Source organism: Stylophora pistillata, chromosome 5, assembly GCF_964205215.1.
Source record: "Stylophora pistillata chromosome 5, jaStyPist1.2, whole genome shotgun sequence".
NCBI lineage: Eukaryota > Metazoa > Cnidaria > Anthozoa > Scleractinia > Pocilloporidae > Stylophora > Stylophora pistillata.
This window is the reverse complement of record NC_142523.1, coordinates 23,239,120-23,261,618: the sequence shown is the minus strand read 5'-3', so window position 1 is coordinate 23,261,618 and position 22,499 is coordinate 23,239,120. Positions and strand designations below refer to the sequence as shown.

The window sequence follows — 22,499 nt, the reverse complement described above, 5'->3', positions numbered from 1 at the left end:
AACAAAAGGAGTCCTATTCTACGAATGTTCCCACTAACGTTCTTTTCGTCATTGTTCACTCTACCGAGCAGAATCTTCCATCAAACATAATTTCGCGGTTGGTCGCATGAGGATTCCTGTAGAGCTTTTCACTTATGCCATCCGCACTACCCCATCATCTCCGGTAAGCGTCTTAGGCACTCGTCTAAGGGGCCAGTAGGACCGGGCTGCCTCGTTATTTTTTAACAGGATCAAATCGCCTTCCTCAAGGTTGCGCCTTTCCTAGTTCCATTTGACAGGATCGACAAATTAGGTGAGTACTCTTTACGCTGTCGTCGCCATATCATGTCAGCCACAACTGCACCCTTTTTCCACCTCTTACGGCTGTTAACTTCGCGACCTCAAATTGACCAGGTGAGGTGCTCGGTGATGCTCATCCGATGAGGAAATGGTTTGGTGTTCACGCCTCGTAATAGTTAATGTCATCACCAACTGGGGTGAGTGGTTGCCCATTTACTATAGCTTCTGTCTCGACAAGGACTGCATGGAGTGTTTTTTCGAGTAGGACCTAGCTGGTCATTTACCACAGCCTTCGTAGCTCTCCATCGCCTCAAATATTCCTCCCATATGTGATACGGGGGGGTTGAAGTCCCTGGTGATTCCTTCTTTAGCGAGCTCCCGTGACTTTTTGAAAAGTCTAAGATTTTTATCAACTCTTTTGCTAGAGCTATAACTTAGTCTGAGTCTGGCTTTAAAGTAAGCAGGTCATACCCATAGCAGTTCTTATTTCCGGCATAAATCGCGTCTCCACTAAATTTCCCATTTTGGTCAAGAGTGGTTCGTTTCAATGCGTTGCTCGTACAGCACGACCAGTCGATAAAGCCAAACACGTGAACCGTCGTCTGATACTCATTTGGTCTCTGTGTGTCATCTAAGTCCTTCCACAAGAATCGCAGACTCTCTATCTTTCACACAAACGTAAACCTGGTGAAACATTCGCTCAATGTCCACAATGATACCAATCCTTCCGCTTCGAAAACATAGTCAAACTTTGCTAACGTATCAAAAACTACCCCGACCTTTAAAGGGTTCAATACTGCATGGTAAGGTAGATGCCATGTTTTGGAGGAGGTTACTTTAGCTTCTTCTGATGTCATCCTTCTCGTGTGTCTTTTACTGACATAATCGTTTATGACTTTCTAGTATTTCTCCGCCGGTTGTGGATTCTTCTTAATTGTCGTCGTAGTTGAGACGGCTATCGCGCGGTTGTTTGGCACGATCGGGTCTCGTCTCCATAGCATAGTCCTCTTTCTTTACCGTGCTGCTCTGTAAAATAACCAAGAAGCTTTCATCTTCGAAAGATAACCTGATTTCGTAGGGTGCTTGCATTCTCGTATAGGAATCAACCTCCCAAAATCGTTGAACCCAACCCCCTCAGGGGGTTCTTCGTTTAACGCAAGAAATTTAAAGTTCGCATTGATCATTTCGCATAGTCTTTTAGTTGCATTTCCAAAGAAGGTCCAATCAAGGGCGTCTTCGATCATGGCGATGGGCTCACCTACTCGTCCCTGGTGGACTTCAAGGTGGTTTAGTAGATGAGCCATGTCAGATCTAATGAAAAGCACTACCTCAGAGCTATCAAGTTCAGGAAGTTCGACACCTGATAAACGAATCCATTGTTCGATGGCCACCCCTTTCGCCATTTTTTTAGGAATGGGATGTTTAGTTTGTCAACTGACACAATCTTCTTATCCACTTCCCTTTCTTTGGAACTGAGTTTTGCTTTCCCCAGGCTCACTGAAAATATTGCCTTATCTCTGGGCTTCAATAGGGAGCCCTGCATTCACAGCCAGGGGTGTAATTGAAATTATGACTGGGTCTAGAGAACTTTTGCTGTCCAGCGGAACTTCCGATGGGAGCTTTGCCACCGTGGCAAGGGGTTTAGTTTAATGCTTTACTTTGCTCTAGTAGATCTCAGCTTCACATTCCAATCATCGCATATGAAATCCTCAAGGGATTCAATGTTTCCACTCGCTTTCGCAACTATTTCTCAAACTTTACTGCTGTAAACCTAACTGTACCTTCATCTACATACTCATAGTATTTCACTCTGAGGTGTATCGGTAGTCGCATAGTTGCTCTATTGAGATACCCTCGTTGGTTTGAAGTATACCAGACTGGCCCATCTTTACACACCACGCTGTAAAAGCCTTCACTTGGTAGTAGTAGACGCGTAACGCTTGTCTATCATTTGCCGGAAAAAAGGCACTAGCTAGCAAGTTGTTCAAGTAAGCCGCAGCGACACTGATAGGATTTCCAAAGTGGTGTTTCAGTGTCTTTCTTAGCTTCATTGTCTAAATATATGTCTTGAAATAAGTAGGCCATATGATGTGAATCAGTGAGTGTTATCTTGTGAATCTGGTCACGAAACGTCTCAATAAACTTTGGCCTCTCCATAGGTTTGCCTGTGAACTTGAAGAGCTCGAAGGGGGCAGTCGCTGATGTTCTTGTCCTTGGAGCAAGGCCACACTTGAGTCTGATTGCGTGCTATTGAAGCTCAATTGGAAAAAGTTCTCCTGACCTTCTATGAGGCTATCAATCAATGCATTAGGCACGATTTCCGCTGCTTTTCTTCCGTAGGAGGTCAAGTTCACGTTCACGACGTTCCATTTTTAGTTCCAATTCCCTTTGAGCCATCTCTTCTTTAAATTCCTTTTCACACGCTTCGTTTCTCTCTCGATTCGTTCCGATAACTGTTTTGCTTGAAGGTTTGCGATAGCCGCTTTCATTCGAGCACTCTTCTCCTCCTTGACAAGGATGATGAGCTTCCAGTTGACGAGGCTTGACTGATAGAATCTTCCTGGACAATGCTGATATGGAGCGACGAAAACACTCGTTTGTCCGAGGGATGCACCATTTCGTTTACGGCTCGAATTGACCATTTTGGTGAGTTCAACAAACACAACCTTTGTTTTTCTGAGCAGCAACAACACTCTAATTTTTCGACCTCGTCCTCTCTCCCCCCTCCCATGGGATCCTGGGAAATTTACTGGCCGCAGGCAAAATGACCAGTGGTGGCAACATCTTTTCGTAAATTTGAAATAGAACATAAAACAAGGGTCTATTTCTAAAACCCAGTTTTGAACTATGTAAGATGAAAAGAAGTATGTTAGCCTCTCAACTGAGTTCAAGGAATAACAAAATAACCCGGCTCTCTTATTTCTTGGATATGTCTTAGTCCATTATGTGGTTGTTAGTTACTGAAATAAGTGCTTTCACATATTTAGAGAAGAACAATATATATTTCAGACTTCGCTGTTTGGGTAAACTACACTCACATTGCCGATGGGAACATAAAATGTATAATTATGTCTGGGTCGGACACATAAAGCGGCGAAGATGTCGAATAATAACAGAACAGCGCTTCGACCAAAGAGTTTAATGACGGTGAAGAATGCCAATATTTGCAAAATGATCCGGTCGTCCTTTTATCAAGGATAACGAGACTCAGGGAGCCGTAAAAACCACATGATGAAGGGCGGTAAGCAGAAGAAAAGGAACAGTTTAAAGTACAACAACAAACATATGAAACATATGTATGAACTGCGGTTATGAAACGTATATGTGCACGATCCTTCGCAGTAAAGCACTATTGCTCAAATAGTGCTTTACTGCGAAGGATCGTGCACATATACGTTTCATAACCGCAGTTCATACATATGTTTCATATGTTTGTTGTTGTTTGATTTATCATCTACGGGTTCATGTCGAATTAATTTGATGGCCTGCTCCCAGTTGGCTTGTTAGCTCAATTGATAGATCGCTGCACTAGTATCGCAGAGGTCAGTGGTTCGAGTCCCGTACAGGCCTGAAATTTTTTTCAGGTCTGATTTTCACTATTGCTCAAATAGTGCTTTACTGCGAAGGATCGTGCACATATAAGTTTAAAGTACCTAAAATTTTACAAGCGCTTTTCCACGTGCGAAAAAGTATAGGGAGTCAAATCACTACTGAAGGATTGTGGTCTACATGACATACAAAAAACGAGGAACGGAACGGACTAAAATGTAAAGCCTTGTTGAGGAATAGCCGTAACAAATTAAAACATGTATTGCATGTTATAAAGAATGAAAGAGGTGACCAGAAACGCAAAATGTGTGCAAGTATCAATAAAAGCACTCCTTGTTTAAACGAATAGTCCACTACCATGTGTCACTGTAGGAGGTCCAATTGGCAACGTTTATACTTCATTGAAATGCTTGAGATACGTATAGTTAAATCTTGCTCCATACACCCATACACCGTAAAGTGTTTTTGTGACATTCTGTTTCCGTTTTATTGACAATCCATCAACTCTTTGCATCCACTTTATCATCAACGTAAGCGCTAAATTTTTCCGCAGTCGTTGATTTCGATATTTGGATGTGGGCACAATACCAAAAGCTTTGAACTTAATCTACGCACTCTTAAAGCAAATACGTCTTAGCATGAATGGGGTTTAGCCTCTTCCCTTACTGTCTAAGGACATTCATTTGAAGCCACATGTAGTGTGTCATTTAGGCATTTTTTAGTAACTTACCCTATCTGCAGCCTTGTTGTCTCCTCGACGAAGCGCTTCTAATTCTACACTCCTCAAGTCTGCGAGTCTTGCTTTTAAACTGTGGTAATCCATGCATCAAGTCTATAAGTTGATGAAAGAAGATTTTTGTTTGGATCAAGTCTTTCATTTCACTTAATAACAGGTATAAAAATTCGATGAAAAGTTTTATAATGTGACCTAGTGATGACGGACAGTTGATCACTAATTGATATGGAAACATGATTGAAGAGTCGCTGCGTTGTAATTGTAGTAAGTAAAAAATAAGATTTCATAAAAACTGCGCAAGAAATAATACCTACTTAATCAGGCAAAAACATATATGTACGCAACTGAAAGAAACTGCTGGAAACATTCTCTAATACTTTTCAGCTTCATTTCCAGTATAACCCGTTTAGTTTAGCTAAATTTGATTTTTTTTCTAACGGACTGTTAATTCTAATCAACTCAGAAGGAAGGGCGTTTACTAATACAACACAGGGCCCAGCATTTATTTTAAGGAAAATTGATTGCCATATCACCTTCGAATTACCTATAGCAGATATTTTTCAAATAAATGCTTGTTTTAGAGGGGAATACTTTCTTTTTAATTCCCAAATCTCAACTAGGGGAAACATTTAATGAGGATAAATACCGCTTACTAATTAAACTTGCATTTTGCCCACCCAATCAATAGATTCCAACAACAGTTCGTCGACTTTGGCTTGTAAAAAACAACAACAAAGAAATCTTCATTAAAAAAACAACAACAACAGAGAATCGAAAAATGAGCCGATCCCTATTAAAATTGAGTAATTAAAAAGAGTCACGGCCATCACACGGTATCTCGTTTTATAGTGTGACTTGTATTGTGTGAAGTATAAACCTGTGACTAATGTTGACTCTACCTGTTACAAAACGATCCTAAAACTCACCAAAATGACAGTTCATCGACTAATTTTAATGAAGATTTTAATTACAGGTTCAATGTGAGCTGACTAATCATGCTTAGGTGCACGGGCTCCTGAGAGAAATGTGCAATTCTGCTGAGATTGTTTTTTGTTAAGGAGGTTAATTCGACTTTAACATTTGTGTCTATCCTACGATAGGATTAAGTATGCATAACCTTTCTTTCCAAACTCTTGTGCGATGATTAAAAACATAACTCTCAGAGCTGTAAAATGACGGGAAACTTATAGAGCCGTTCGAATTTTGATCATTTTCAACGTGATATGAGACGGCAAAGAAACTGCAAAACTGAAAAATTCCAACTTTACAACATCAGTTTTTACATCAGAGATAACGGCTGAGATGCAACAAAAAAACGCAACCATCACTGTTTAATACCTACAAAAAAAGGACTAAAGAAGGCACAGAAAAATGAGTTTTTTTTTTCCTTAGTAGTGAATAAAAGGGTAATTTGATAAAAAGGTAGTTCTCGGTTCTTGATTTATAAGCTTTCCTCGTGTTCTCTCAACATCTCACTTGGCTTCAGCACGTTATGGAGCCCGGAAAATGTGTGCTCTTGCTGAAAAAAACAACTGACGAGAAGAGCGTGCAATCCTCAGTATCTTGTCAAGGGAAAAGCACAACCTTTGCCAACTCCTTAACTCTTTCAGAGAAAAAAAAAAAACAATCCGTCGCATTGGTGAAAGAAAAAATCTAAGCGCCCTAACCTCAATACCACTTCACGCCTTTTTTCAGTTCCTCTCCCACTCCAACGTTTTCAATACTTTTAAACTTCAAATGTCTGCACTCGATGTTGCGGATTGGTCAGCACAAAGGTATTTTTAGAAAATTTAAAGGGTAAGCGAGTGAACCTACAAGCATTTATAAGTCGCGAATCTATCCCTTTAAAGCCATAGAAATGGGCTTTTACCCCTTAAAAATCGCTGTTACCCTAACATGTGGCACTTTGGTAACATTTTCGTCATTAACACGCTATAAATTAACGAACAACTTATCAAAAGAGCCAGTACTTGCGCATGATGTGAAGATAGTTTCGAATGATAGATCTATAGCCTTAACTCCGAAGAAAATCTTTTATTAACGTTTCTTTTTGAGGGAGACGGAAAGGTGAAAAATGTGCCACACTTTACGTCTAGAGAGAGAGAGAAAGAAAGAGACACGTGGCTGATCTCTAGTCTCCTTTTCAATATATCGACAATTTCCTCGCGCTTATTTTTTATGCATTTCCGAAACTCTGTTATAGGCCTGGCATATTTAGCAGAGTTAGGTAAATTATTCTCACTTATATTCAACAAAATAGGGCTGCAATATTGAAAATGGGGCAAAACGTATGCCTTCTATAATTTAAGAATAATGCAGTTTGTTATTTAGTAAAACGCCTAGAATTCTTAGCGTCTCCTGAGGCATAAAACTTCTACTGTTCAGTTTAGAGTCAAAATTATATTGGGATCTACCCAAAGTCATTACTTGCGTTTTTGATGCCTTGACTTGTAGAAAGTTATCTGAGAACCATGTAGCGAGAACATCAATATCCTTGTTTAGCAGAAAGTCGAAAGCAATGTGGAAATCATCGGAAACATACTGAGAGATCATTCGTTGGGCTCTTCAGCCGGATACATTGTTATGACTGTTCTGGCCACATACCATTCACAGCGGTTGCAGTATCGTGAGGTAGTACATACGAATCTTACAAAGTAAGTTTCCTCTGTTGCGATGCTCCATGGTGTAACTGGAAACTTCCCAACGGCAAAATCGAACGGGCAATGAAATATCAATCTTGGGTTTTGTAAACGCTTGTCTTTATGATAAAAGACAGGTTTTCCTTTGATATTTCCGGCAAGAAGTTCTCTCTTAAATGTTTTGAAGACTCGCCTTTCCACGTTTCTATAAAATTCTGAGTTCCCCATGACCTCAGGTAATTTTTTTGAATGTTTTAAAACGTGTTTCCAGTTTATACCGACTTGTTTAAGACTGTCACTACACAGGCGACAAAATGGACTCATGGCAAAAATAGAAAGAAATCAGCTTGATAATGACAACGGCTGAAGAGCACAAACGTCAATAGGATGTATTAATGGCGAGCGTGCGTTTTGATTTCGATTTCTTAATCGAGTTCACGAAAACTGGGCTTTGGAAGTTGCGTTTATTTGACCGCGCGGAGATTGGATTCCAAGATACACGCAAGCTAATTACTCGCGAGAAATAAGCGATGGTGCGCGGGAGTTGTAAACAAACATGGCCGCCATGAGCGTTTCAAAGTTGCTGGGTACCTCTATTGTTCCCAGGGGAAGCGGTTGTTTGAGAAACAAAAATGGACAGTTTACTTCTTGAAAGCAGGTAGGAGAATGTTCGGATGGCAGGATTCTTGCCGAAAGTGGTCAAAAGAATTTTATTTAAAGAGCTAAACGAGGACGGTGAGGTCGACACCCCATCAATAAGTCGTATCGAGTGTATTCGGTAGATCTTGCTTTGTTTCGCGAAAAATTTAATTTGATACCTCTGAGTGCTACGATTTGTTTCGCATTGAATTTGATTCCTAATAAAATGAAATGACCGAGAACTTTCCTAAATAACTCAGTGGAAGATGAAAAGGAAATTAAAATCATTGTTGGATCCAGGATTGTAAACATTGACAGTTTTGTAAGCGGAGATGGAGAGGTGTAAATGTTGCCATAAAAATAAACATAATTTTCAGTAAACAAGAGATCGTAAAGATGTAGATAAGACTTTAATTCTAATAGCCCATTTCCGAATTACCCTTGGCCTCATTTTCAAAACGAGTCCTGGTGCTCATCCTTTCATACCATAATAAGTCTTCATTCACATGCAAATCAAACTCATTTTCACAAGAATGGTTGAGCACGAGGCCTCGTTTTGAAAATGAGGCCAAGGGTAATTCGGAAATGGGCTATTTAAAATATTCATCTTAATTATAAACTTATCAGAAAGATTGTTGATATTTCCTTCGATAAATTGTAAATTACAACAACGAAAAAACTCGCATTTGTTAAGAAAGGATCAATGAAGCCAAGGCTTGTTCATACCTCTAGTACCTTGATAATTATTCATAGAAATTTGCGAAATCTGTGACGACCAACAAATTGTTGATGTATATGAAGCCCTGATTTCCGCTAAGTTTGACGCTCATGACAATCTGGAAGACGTCAAAGCAAATTCTTTTCACTCCAAATTGTTTTCACTCCTCCGCTTCAAATTGCACATGAACAATTATATCGGTCAATCATGGTAAATGTGCATCGCCGAATGAGACCTTCGATCGAGCCATCTTCTCCGAGCAACGACAAGATACCATCCAGACGTTCGATGGAGGGCTTCATCTTTCGACAAACATGGTCTAGAAGCTGGCAGATGCTGGTTTGTCTCATGTTACACTACAATCTCTGTACGAGAAACTCAACATTAGCGACCTCAATGGAGTACTGGCATTGGCGCCATCTGCAAAATCAACTTGTCATCAGATATCGAATTCCGCAAGAGATTTCTCTTCGGAGTTTCTCTCCGGAGTTCATTTCCAACTCTCGAAACGGTAAGCAGTGAGTCTCAAATGATGACTTAATTTTCAGGAATGTGTAAAATCGCAAGACAATGTGAATCCTTCTTCAGGAGGAACGATTATTTTCGCGCTGAGGACATCCGTCGATTAATCGCGCGGACACGGACTCGTCCTCGCGAAGATGAGCCCTTGAGTCAGCGGTATCGTTTAAATCGCGTTAGTGGATATAAAAGTGTGAGCTAAAATTTCAAAAACCGGAGATAAACCTTGCTAAGTTTATGAAGTAATATCTCAAAAATTAGCTCGGTGACCTACCCTTACTTTTTGTGTACAAATTATTTTTATCATTACTCCTTCCTGAAGAAAATGTTTAAAAAGATTATCTAGTGGAAATTCTTTTACATTCTAAAACAGCATTTTCTTAAATAATTTAAGTTCTACTAGATTTTTTTTTTATATCACGTATACAGGTAAAGAATGTGATGATGTTTAAGAAATTTGAAAAACAAAACTAGGTCACCGACTTGGTTTTTGAGATATCTTTCAAAAACTGAGTTTTGGCAGGTCTTTTAGCACTACTGTACTCTTGCCATGGCAACATAATGCCTGACGAACCCCCTTGAAAGATTGCCCTAACATAGTGTTATCATATGTCAAGTCATTATCCTGATGATAAGTCTGACAGTCCTGATATCTTTTACTGATTGGCACTTGCTGTTAATTGTGGAAAACCCTTTCGAGCTTCCTTAAGCGCTCAGAGCATTGTATACACAAAGAGGGCGTGTAAGACAAAAGGAAAACAATTCGGATTTCTTAAATTTCCAGACGAAGAGGAAATGAAGCAGCGATGCTATACTAGAGATATTGGTAGATCTTTCCCCATATTTTAATTTTTATTTATTTTAATTTTTTTATTATTTTATTTTATTTATTAATTTTTAATTTATTTGCCACGGTTCAACAAATACAAACAACTAATCTACATTAGACAGTTACATGAAAAGAACAAAATAAAGGGGAGTGGCAGGAGAGAGGAACAGAACTTTCGTCCCAATTGAGACCTGACCCCTATTATACGATAAAAAAGACATAATAAATAAGCTAGAATGTGTTTACGAAAAAAAGCAAGTTAATTTAAGTTATAAAATACTAACTTGGAAGACTGTATGAGACGAGTTTAGAAAAGTATGGGCTATTTGATTAAGATTTAAATTTTTAAGAGCAAGATTGTATATTTCATATAGAGGTTTTGCGCAGCAGCCATGTTGGATGGCAGGAACAATGAAAATATTTTGCATAAGAAAGAATTGTTTTTTCCATGGGTAAAATAATCTATTGTTGCTGCCATACAACATGGCTGCTGTGCAAAGCCTCTATTGGGTGGAATATCCGAGGCATCAAAAGTGTGTTCCTTACATTTTAAGCTTGGCGACATATCAAAGGGTCTTGGTGGAAGTATGTTTCTAAAGACAAGTGCAGTTCTCTCGATAATTGCTTTGAAGCAAACTTATCCACCAAAACGGCCGCCTCCTACCGAAAGACCTTATCAAAGACAGCGAAAAAAAAAGAGATATAATATGATATAATTATTGTATTTACCCTTTAGGTCTCAGGAGCTCTTTATCTCCTTTCCATGCGATACGCATTCACTAAAATAATTATTATAGCTCTAAGGGAATGGCAAAAAATGATAGGCGCCACTTAATAGGCACACCACAGCAAGAAAAATGTGAAATGGAATTCTGATACAGACTTTGCACTGTCTTCATGAGCCTTAATTCTATTAACTGATTTAGCCCTTAGTACATTTCCACCCTTGATAAAATTTATCAATCACTGTGAGATATTATGCTTTAAATATTTGATTATGAAGCTGTTGTAGAATGAAAAACCACCATTGCTTCTGTACAAGGTGGTGCAAATTTAGCCGCAGCATACTTAATGAAATGTGCAAAAATAAAGTACTGACAAAGCTTCCCTGAAGCTAGACCCATTAACCTTTGTTAAAGGTGATTCTTTCAATTGACATTCCTTTTTTGGTGTAAAAAAAAAATTCACACCATTGTGCACCAGTACTACCCATTTGACCCTAAACTTGGGCATAGTAAGCATGGGCTTTCTTTAGCTTGCACATGTTATCAACGCCTTCACAAGAAAAACTAAGGGTCCAAGCAGGCATTTAGGGAGCTAACTTTGAGACTTTTTTGGCACTTGACTTCCAGTAGTCTAAGGGGATCTTCACAAGTAAGGTCTATCACTTTTCCGTCTGGAGAGCATCCCAGAATTGGAGAATTAGAGCATACAACAAATCCACTTTTTAAAACGTGTACTGGTGTTGTTTGACTGTGCATGTATCTGTGATATTTGTCAATTGTTACTGGTTCGTATTTAATTCCATTATCTGTATGTCAAGAGTGGAATGTTTTTGGACGCATGATTTCTTGAGCAAATATATCAAGATTTTATTGTCTGTGGGAAATTGAATAAAACTGAGATGCTATAAAACGCTACTTTCGTTCAAGCTTCCACCTGTCAGAATGTGACTGATCTATAGTCTCCTCCTCAATGGTATTGGCAGTTTCCTTATCAGTGCATAGTGATTCTTACAAGTTCTTCTCTACATCTGTTATCTGATCATTTTGAATTGTAGATGCTCCGTAATCTCTTAAGGGAAACCTGGGATAAGTTAATGGCTGGCTATTTTTCCTCTCTCGTGGTAAATAGGAAATATTAAAACATAGATTAAAGTTAGACTCAATGTGGGTTAACTGGAAGCTTATATAAGAGCCTACTGGGCTATGCCCAAATCTCGTTTCTTTTTTATGTTTTGCACTCCCAAGATTAAAAATTTGAGAAAAACCAATCTAAGGGCTTACATTTCTGATTGCCAGCTTGAATCTTTGCTTCTTTGTACTGTTGTACAATACATTATTCCTTGCCTTGTAAGGGAGAGACTGAATTCCCTTGTTCCTCCCTCCAGTTTGGTTTTTGAAACAATGACATCCATAATAGGTTTAGGATAGATGGTTTCACCGTGTCTCTTTTTATAATCCAAGTTTGAAGTTTTGAGATGCATGCTCGCTTCGGGATCTGATAAGCTTCATTTTCTAGATCTTTAAGGTTTTTCACTCATGTAGACTAAATTTGTAAGCCTTGGCATTAAGACCAAAGAATGGTTGCAGTAGCCCAAGGAACGCGCCACACAGGAGCATTTGGAATCTTCCACCTCACCCGAGACAGCGCAAGATGCTTAAAATATGTTATGAGGGGTATCGTTCTTTCGAAAGGAGTACTGATAACATTTGCAACGCATGAAAAAATATCTCTTTTCGCTAACTTTGAATTTCCGTGAGATATCCATCCTTTAGAAAAGTCGTGGCTTTTTTCAGCCCTTTGCATTTGTCTCCCCTGCATTTTAGCCAAAACGTCAGGTCGTCGTTGTTGAGCTCTGCTGAGTTTCTTCTCTCTAAAGAAGTACCAGGAATATCTTCTTCACTCAAAATAACTGCAAAACTCGCTGCTATTTTAACAACAGAACCTTTGACAAGATATCCAAGTTACGTAAGGTCAATCTATCCCTCTCAATGCACGATGAAACGATCGACAATTCCATGATATACAACTCTTCGATCAAAACTTACAGCCTCGTCAGGTCTACCGGTACCTCTTAGGCCTCGTTTTCGTGAACTCGGTTCAGGTTTCAACCGCCCATCCGCTATTTATGAATAAGGCGTATTTAAGTTATACAAGCGTTGGTTTTCCATTAGCCTATACAATTATAGGAAACCGCTCTCCAGGGGTATATTGACGACGTTTTCTGTCTGTGGAACAAAACCACAGACAAAATATGTCGGAGACTGGGCACGAATTTTAGTTGAGTTTCATTGACATTGCACGTGAGTGCAGACATGCACGTCGCCTTGAATGTGTTGTTTAAAAAAGAAAGGTGGGAGAGAATAAAGCGAAACGGTTGTGTTCAACGAAAGAAAACTTGTGATTATGACTTTCGAATACTAAACTACTACTGCCAAGGAGGAATTCCCGAAATAGTGGTACCTCCAACGGGACTATGTGTTGATCTACAAACTACAGAGAAGAGGAAAGTGTTGAGTTTTGGAATTATTTATCGCGAATGTTTTAAGGGAATTATGGCCAGAAGGCCCACTTAAAGATCTCGAAATGAAGCTTACTCAGCTTCAATTTACTAAGGACAAAACCGAACCTGTTCTTGAGAGTCAAAATGGGAGTAGGATTTTAAGACAAAACGATGCTCTTCATGCTGTGGTCGCTTCAGTGCAGAAAGCCAAGTGGAAGGTAGAAGATTTAAAAATCGCTTTTGTTGGTGAAGGACTTTACCCGATCACTACAACGGGCGACAAACTAGGGAAACACACTGCAGCTTTCGACCTTGATATAGATAAAATATCTAGATCTTTGAGCGAAATGGATCAAGAGCACTTCGAAAGGCCTAGAAAGGATCTTAACCTTCGAAAAGGAGTCATCTGAAATAAAACTTAAACACACTAAAGAACTCGAAAGCGTAGACTCGTCAAACCAGGTGGGAAATCAGAAAAATAAAAAAAATATTGCGCCAACCAAGTTACCGAAGCTTACCATCACAAGATTTAATGGATCTAATCTCCACTGGACTCGCTTTTGGGGTCAATTCTCCGAGGGAATAGACAATTCTTATGTGGCTGCTAGTACGAAGTTTTCCTGTCGAATTTTTCAATCCAAATGTCAGAAAAAACAATCGATGGGTTGCCGTTTAGCGCCGAAGGGTATGAGAGGGCGAAATGTATTCTAAGCGAGCGCTATGGGAGTTACGCTGAGGTGATAAACGGGTATGTTAAGGATATTTTGGATTTGCCGAAGATAAGTGGAAACCATCCACGAGAAATTTATCATTTTACGAATGATTGGATCACGATGTTCAACCTCTTGAGAAGATGGGCAAGTTGAGTGAGGTGAATGAAAAGGTGGCACTTACAATCGACAAATCGTCTGGTATTTGTGTTGATTTGGTGTAAAATGATGGAAACTGGGAAACGCGGGACTTTCTTAAACTCTGTGACGCATTAAAATCGTGGAACCCCCGAAATCCTCTTTATTCCGATGAGCCAGTCACATCCGAACGGAATCACTCGCTCCCGCGTAATTACAATACGAGACAACAGGACGCGAAAACACGAGCATGTGCCTATTGTGAAGGTACTTCGCACAAGAGTTCTGACTGTTCACGCGTAGCGAGTTCAGGGGAAAGAAAGAAATTTCTGGCGGAGGAGAGACTTTGCTTTAATCGTGCTTGTCCAAGACATGGGACTGCCGACTGTGCGAACAAAGTAAGACGTAATTTCTGCTCAAGGAAACACCGTATCTCCTTCTGCCCCGATCAACAGTCTAATGGGGAGAGAGTCATGTCTTCTGTAGATTCCGGAAAGGTTCTTTATCGTTTCTTGTGAATAAAGTGGGAGGTATTGAATGTCGTGCGCTGTTGGATACTAGCTCATCTAGTTGTTATGCGTGTGCCAAATTGTTAGACATGTTGGAACAGCGACCAACATTAAATCAAACAAAGAAGAATTGATATGCTCATGGCCTCAACTACATCAAGAATGGAAATTTTCAAGACAACATTTGCGTCAAGATTTGGTAATTATGAATTACGATTCAGTCTCACAAGGGTCAAAAAGTAGAGGCTTTAGGCTGGAAAATCCCCAATACAAACAGTTGCTCGAGACGTATCCCCGCACAAAGGGTGTGGAAATGAACGATACAGATTCCAAACCATTACTGCCAGTCCATATCATTATGGGTGTTGGAGCGTACGCTCGAATTAAAACTGACACCCGACCAAGGATCGGTAATCAAGGGAAACCCATAGCTGAACAGAGCAAGTTGGTATGGGTTGTTCTATCTTCAGGAGAAGAGTTTAATGTTTCACACATGCTCCTTCAGCAGACAAGTCAGTTAGATTATGAAGAGCTTAGGTTAGATGCGTTCGGACTAGCCGAAACACCACAGCACGACCAAAGCAGTGTGTAGAGAATTCCGTGAGCAGTTACGGGTTGGTACGAGGCAGCCCTACCCTGGAAAGGCAACCACCGACCACTACTTTTGAACGAGAATAAGTCTTCGTCGACCGGAAAGTTTGGATCAGAAGTTGAAACTAGTAGGGGCGGAGCAGGCCTACTGCGCGATCAGCGATGAGCAGAGATTAGAAGGGATCGTTGAACCCACTGACCAGCTACTGATGGGTGTAGAGTTCTACATCCCGCAAAAGCCCGTCGTCCGAGATGTTGTATCAACTAAAGTAAGTGTAGTATACGGTGCATCTGCTAAAGCTATTCAAATGTTATATCATTGAACGATTGTCTCTTTCTTGTCCCCCCTCCCTCCACAACATACTTGTCCGTTCACGCACTCATCCTGTAGCTCTTGTAGGAGATTTGAAGAAGGAATTTCTCCAGGTGCAGATAAAAAAAGCCGACCGTCATGCGCTGCGCTGCGCTTTTATTGGAACAAAGGAGAACCCTCAGACGTTGAGAAATTATGATTTGCAAGAGCCTTAATTGGTCTAGCACCATCTCCATACCTTCTTGGAGGATTGATCGAGCACCACCTAGACACTTGGGAAGAACGCGAATGCCATGCTGTAGCTGAATTTTGTAATAGTCTTTATATGGATGATCTCATAAGTGGTGGAGCGGCAGTGAAAGAAGCGGGAGAGCTGAAGAAAAAAGTGATAGAGATCTTTGAAGATGCAACTTTCACACTGTGTCAGTCAAATGAGTTCAACTAGAGGATAAGACCAAGAGAGGTGTCCTGACTAAGCTCGCAAGTATTTACGACCCATTAGGCTTAGTTTCACTCGCGAATTTGATAGGAAAGTGTTTGTACCGAGATATGGGCAGCAGAAAATTGGCTTGGGATTCCCAGATGACAAACAGGTTTAAACTCAAGTGGCAAACTGTGGGAGCAAAGTCTACCTGAACGTAAAGCCGTAAGTCGCATTTTCGGAATGGAATGGAAAGGAATTTAGTTACACGGTTTTGGTGATGCAGGCGGTTGTGGTGTGGGTGCAGCAGCATATGCAGTTGTTAAGCAGGAATCTGGGACCACCCAGTAACTTTTAGCAGCTAAAGCAAGGCTTGCCAAACAGGGTGTAACAATTCCCCGATTGCCGACGATATCAGTGCATATGGTTACCAGTTTACTTACGAACGTGAGAGTTGCATGAAAGGGAATGCCTGACACTGACTTAAAGGGATGGCTGGACAGTACAGTTGCTCCCCTCTAGATCTATGGCGCAGGACAGTATAAGCAGTTTGTATAAAATCGGGTGCAGAAGGTCCGTGCGCATCCAGAGATGTTGTGAGGGCATGTTCGTACGCAAGATAATACGGCTGATCTTGCGAGCAGGGGCAGTGCTGTCGAGTTTAATAAGCTTTGGTGGAAAGGCTCAGACTGGATTGGTGATCGTGAAGAGTGGCCTCCACAACGTGCTATTTAACCTTCTGAAGAAGTTGTTTAAGAATGCTGTTGGTGAATGACACTGACATGTTGTACGTCGTTCTTGAAACATTTGGGTTAGGCAAGGTTCTCAACATCTGTGAGTGGAATTCCAGATTTTTGCACAATCTACGTTATCCCGATCGGAAAGTGAGTAGTCCCTTGACAAATGAAGAGATGCAGAAACAGCTCCTTTTCTGGGTGAGGAGAGATCGCGAGAGTTGCGAGTTTTAGGATGACCTTCTACAACTTAACCTGCCACCTAACCCTGATGGAGTTTTGGAATGTTGTAGAAGGCTGTAAGGACTGTATCATGTGTACCTACCCGACAAGCATCTCTATACCAACAGGTTGGTGCACCGTGAACATTAGCGCACTCTACATGGGGGAGTGGGTTTGACGGTGACAAGTGATAAAAACCTGCACTGGGTGCCACGGTTGAGGAAGCTTGTAAAGAGGACAATAAGAGTTTATCGGGGTTGTAAAGGGTTCCAAGCAGCAGCAGTGACAAATCCTCCACCTGACTATCTACCTGTGGATCGGACATAAGGAACACACCCATTTCGGGTAGTTGATCATGAAGTTGACTAAATAGGCCCGATCAAATACAAGAGACGTGGAACAATGTAAGCCAAGGTGTACATTGTTCTTTATTCGTGTTTCCTGTGTCGTGCATTGTACTTCAATTTAATGGCATCGCTAGAAACCCGGGAGTTCACTTTGTTTCGTTTAAGCATAAGATTTGTAGTGACTTTCGTGAGGTTTGAAGAAAGTTATGTTCCCCAGTCTCCTACCTTCAGAGCATACATCATCTGTTGATATATGAGGGGAGAGTGTCGGAGACTGGGCCCGAGCTTTAATGTCAGCGACAGGTCCCAAACTTTGGTTGAGTTTAATTGACATTGATTTACATTGCGAGAGAGAATAAAGCAAAACGATTGTGCTTAATGAAAGAAAACTTGTGATTGTGACTTCGAGATACTAAACCTCTACTGCCACGGATGCATTACCGAAAAACAGAAGAATTTGTAGCACGGGCAAACGAAAATTGTATGTTGTACCACGATACAATTGCCACTCACGGCTGAGACATCAGACTTCAGAAAATTCAGAAATTCTGTTCTTGGACACAAAAGTATACAAAGCAACAGGTTTAACAGGAAATCGACCCTTATCGTCTGGATACACATAACAAAGAGACGGAGACTCTCGAAATCTTGACTTTATACCCGTGTCATTTACAAGGTACAAAGAAAGTTTCCGCGTAGGAAGAGAAGCGCTACGCGTCCTGTGAGTACATTCGACACGCTCCACGTTTTATGAAAACATGCAGTGTTTCTAAATACGCTAAACGAATAGAGGATACCAAGATTAAATTTTGGAGAAATGTCTCCTGTATGTGATTTTATTGGGAGAAAGGGGTCACTCAAAATCTTCCATGGAATCAGGCTTTCGATCGATTATAAACGTTTCCTCGCCGGACGGTCACCCAAGAGCCCACAGGAGCTATCTATTTGACTTTTTCCGAAATGCTATGTACTAGGGCCTCTGCGAAATCGCTGCTCCTTCTTTTGCAAAATGGTAACTGAGTTTTCCTAGGTTCATTCCATCCTTTTAAAATTGACCTAACAAGCCATAAAATAGCGGAGCTTACAGTGCGAGAAGCGACCGCAGTGTAGCCTCATACTTATAGAAAATGTTAGTAAAAACAGAAACCCATCAAGCCCAAAATGTTTTGTCCTAGGACCAAATTTTGGCAAGTTATCCCGTACTTCCGTAACTAAAAGATGCTACTTTAAGCATGCGCGGCCCACTGCATTGCGGGCTCGAATCTAGCCATTACGTAAGTAATATGGAAACGGGAAGTAATATGCGCTCGCGATTGCGTGCTTAACTTAGAAAACCTCATTTGTGTATGCTAGGAAACTCAAGTGCAAATAAATCAAGTACGCATACTCCAATGCCAAGTTGTGCTGCAAGCACCGCAGGCGCACAATTTGGCATTGCACGAGGGTTTCACGTGGGTTAGTAGAGGTAAAGCCGTGTAAGCGAAATTTAGTGGCGGGAATCCTACTGATAACCGGTAGGTTGTAGTTGAGAAACTCAATATCATTGATCCTCTGCTACAATATTTTGTAATTCTAATCAACCTACTCGCAAATAAGCAGTACTCATGGCTAAAGCTATGTCACCCGGAGGAATCAATTTAATTCAAGTCTGTGGTGAGACGATTTGAGTGAAAATGAGCGGAAAGAGAGAGGTGAAGTAATAGTTCGAGCGAGTCGGAAAAAAAAAACGCGAAAGAAACAGGAAATGAAAAAATGGGCAGGAACATGGCGAGAGGATCGCGAAAGAGGATACAAAAAAGCTCGTGTAAAATGGTGAGTACCTGGCGTAAAGCAACGTGAAAAGGAGACAAAAAGCTCCAGAAAACAGATTGAAAAGGAGTCAACAAGAAAGAGAAAGCAAACGATAATGGAGCCGAGAAAGGGAGGTAAGTTGAGTCTGATCTGAGTTTTCTCCCATCCTAAAGCCCAGGAAAAAACTTTTTATCAATTATCGTTTTAAGACCAGATTCACTGAGATTCATTGCTGTTTGATGATTGAAGGCGAAAAATTAATTGGGGCTTGGATAAAATTATTCAGCATTTGTCGTTTGAAAGCCTTCGCGCCCCTTCATAGATCGCTCAGCAGCATCTCAGAGTTTTTATTTTTCAAATTACTTGGTTTGAAATTTTGAATTCGGTTACGATGCTTGGGGAAAAAAAATTAACTTATGAATTACTTTCTCTTGAAATGTAGAAAAGGTGTTTTTTCCTCTAAGTTTTCAAATAATAGCGTACGACGGTAAGCAAACTTCCATCATTTGCTCTTCAGCAGACACTATTCATTCGTTTTAAAAAAAATCGCACTTTGGTCGCAGATGCGTGCTTTTATCCTAGGAACTGAAGCAATCGCCCTTCCGAAAAGTGAAATAAAATGCCGTTGAGTCAACGATGTTCATGTTTACATGAAGTCTGACGTGGTAATTTGATTTCGACGACATGTGAGAGCCCGTCAAACTTCTCTGAAATCACGGACCGCCAAAGTGTGATGCAAACAAACTGGTGGGTTTCATGGTTTTAGTTATACTTCATAAATAGTGAACTGCGTTGTTTGAGAATGGTGATTCTTCCTCGCTATGTTTTCATGCTTTGTACCCGATTCATTCAAACTACAGAAAATTATTTGTCTCTCCAGACGTGGGGCTACGTTGTCTTCGAATAAAAAGCACTTGACCTTTGGGTTATGATGAACATGCTTGTGATAAGGTAATTTTTCTTCTAACATTGGAAGCTGGAGAATTAGTCTGACATTGATTATCATCGCATTTTTCAAGAAGCGGATTGAACGGATCGAGTTTTTACAATTCGCTTACAAGCACGCTGATTAACCATATGGTGAACGTAATTAACACTCGTTGTTTACAGTTTTCAACTTCAAGAACAGTTTTTTAGACTATCTTCATACAGTACATGAATCCGTCTACGTAACCTTCCGGTTATTTTGTTTCGAATTCATTGGGTTACAGCCACGGAATTTCATAATTGATCATGGAAAATGAATTCGTATCGACACTACTAATAATTAAAGCTCAATTCCAGCAACATTTTTCAAATTATTAGTCTACTATTCATAAAACGATGTCCATAATCTGTTTGAATATTTTCTGTTGAATTCAGCAGTTGCACCCTCGCAATTTCATAAGTGATTCGTATCTGCACCACGAATGAGATGTAACGACTAGATTAAGTTGAAACTAGATTAAGTTGAAAAAAGGACTCCCTTTTAATTCTTCAACTCACTCACAGATTAAAAGTTGAAGAACCGCTAAACTAAGACCCGCAGATGCATATACATCGTGGTTATTTTGCCCCTTGCACATTCTTGCCTTTTACTCATTATTATATCTTATTATTTAGGTATGTAGTGCATTACGTAATATTATTTATATTTCTTACGTTTAGTATAAATTCAGGTTATTCTGTAAACCTACTAGGATTTTTATTTTTTAGTTTTTATGTAAATACGTTCCACCTGAAGAAGGGCGAAGGCCGAAACGTCGCCACATTGAAGCTGGAACAGTTAGAAGTTTGCTTCATGTTTCATCTTTTTACACTTACTTAAAATTTACATTGAAGCACTGTATCCTCCTTGGATCCTTCTACTGGGAGCTCATGGTTTGGTGTACCTTTTTATTCTGTATATATATATTCTGTATGGGAGGGAAACCCTGACCCTGTACAACCCAAATAATCATACTTGAATAGAATAAATGTTTGAAAAGAAAATCTGCCCTGAGCGAGATTTGAACCCACGTCCCCTTGTTACTAGTCAGGTGTGATGACCACTACACTATCAGGACAGGGGAATATATATATATAATTATTAAAAACCGGATCATTGGATAATGCAATTCAAGAATTTTTATTGGCTTAGCCATTATGATATATGAGCCAATATACCATAATCTGATCTGTACATTGTAACATCCGGTTTCTCTTTACAAAATAAAGTCGAGAAGATTTGTCTAATATCTTGGGGGCGTTTTTTTTAATAAAACAATTATTCCACTCGCGCATGTTGGATATGAGATGATTATAGCCAACTCGGCGCAACGCGCCTCGTTGGCTATCTCTCATCTCGTATCCAACGCGCGCTCGTGGAATAATTGTTAAATATATATATATATTCTTGGACTTGATTTGAATGTATTTCGAAGAGCGCTCAACTCTTAGAGGAGCATTGATAATTATAACGAACTGGTTCAAGACTTCAGAGATAGTTCATCGTTTTATTACGACAGCTCTGTTTCGTATGGTCGAGAATGACAACACTCATCAGGTAATTTCAACGATTGACCGTTAACTTACAATTACTGGCTATAAAAGCTGGAATACAGTTGCTACTGGAGATATAAAAACAACGCTACTTATCCATATAAGTCATGTGACTGGTATGCATAATTTCGGAGATCGTTACTTGATTCTATGGGGGCATGAACTTGCTAGCTCATTTAGCTTGTTTAGACTGCAAAGTTCCTTTTTACATATGATGGTGAATTTTTCAAAAAGACATAAATTACATTTCTTAGTGATGTTGTACGGTTTGCATTATTTGATGATTTTCCACGCTAGCTAGAAAGGTTTGTTATTGTCCTTCAGTGTCCATATGTGTTTAGATAATTCAGTCTCGTGTCTCTTGTTTTGGTGTCGGAATGAAGCTGTGTGGTTTCTGTACCGTTCTTTAAAGTTTGCCGCGAGTCCCACGCATGAATCTGTTTACGTTTTAGTTGTGACTGTTGCTTGGTAGACTACGTTTGATGTGAGGCATTTTCCCTCTGGGGGGCATTTGCCTTTTTTCCGGCAGTTATATTCTTTGTCTAGTGTTTGTGGTGAATTTTGTGACTGGTTGTAATCTGATAGTAGCTTTTTGTTGTTTTGACGATAGGCATGCAGGAGTAGCTATCCTTAGTGTGTGTTGATTGAAGATCTTGTGTAATGGATGGTTTTTCGGGAAGCATCTGTCAACAATATTTAAGAACTTTCTTCCCAGATTGGTCTTCACGTTGGAGTTCCATGGTGGATTATACCATTATCACTTTTCTTTTGCGATTTTTGTTGCGCTTTTGGGCTGGCTGTGGATCATATGTAAGCTTATAGTCGTAGCCACTTTCGTAGAGGGCTTTTTGGTAAGGAGTGCTGGCGTTATCGAAAACTTCTTTGCTTCATGATATGCTGGTTAATCGCTTGTTTATATATTCCGGTGCGTTCTTTAGCAGTGCAGGTGGGTGGTTACTTTGACTGTGAACATAGAGGAGTTTGTTGTTCAGTTTCATGAATGGGTTGTAAGATTCATTTGCGAGGTCGAAGGCTACATCTAAAAAATTGATTGCTTTCTTATTAGCCT

At 40.1% G+C, this 22,499-nt stretch overlaps 1 protein-coding gene and 1 pseudogene across 1 annotated transcript in view; both read right to left on the bottom strand.

The window, feature by feature from the left end:
• The window catches only part of LOC111339801 (uncharacterized), a 41,731-nt gene that overhangs the window by 4,524 nt on the left and 14,708 nt on the right, over positions 1-22,499 (bottom strand). The window contains exon 4 of the mRNA XM_088759587.1: positions 4,559-4,660. Within this exon, the coding sequence (XP_088615713.1) occupies positions 4,559-4,651 (93 nt within the window). The 5' untranslated portion in view covers positions 4,652-4,660. The remainder of the gene's footprint in view (positions 1-4,558; positions 4,661-22,499) is intronic.
• Positions 11,293-12,595, bottom strand: LOC148730892 (uncharacterized; annotated as a pseudogene).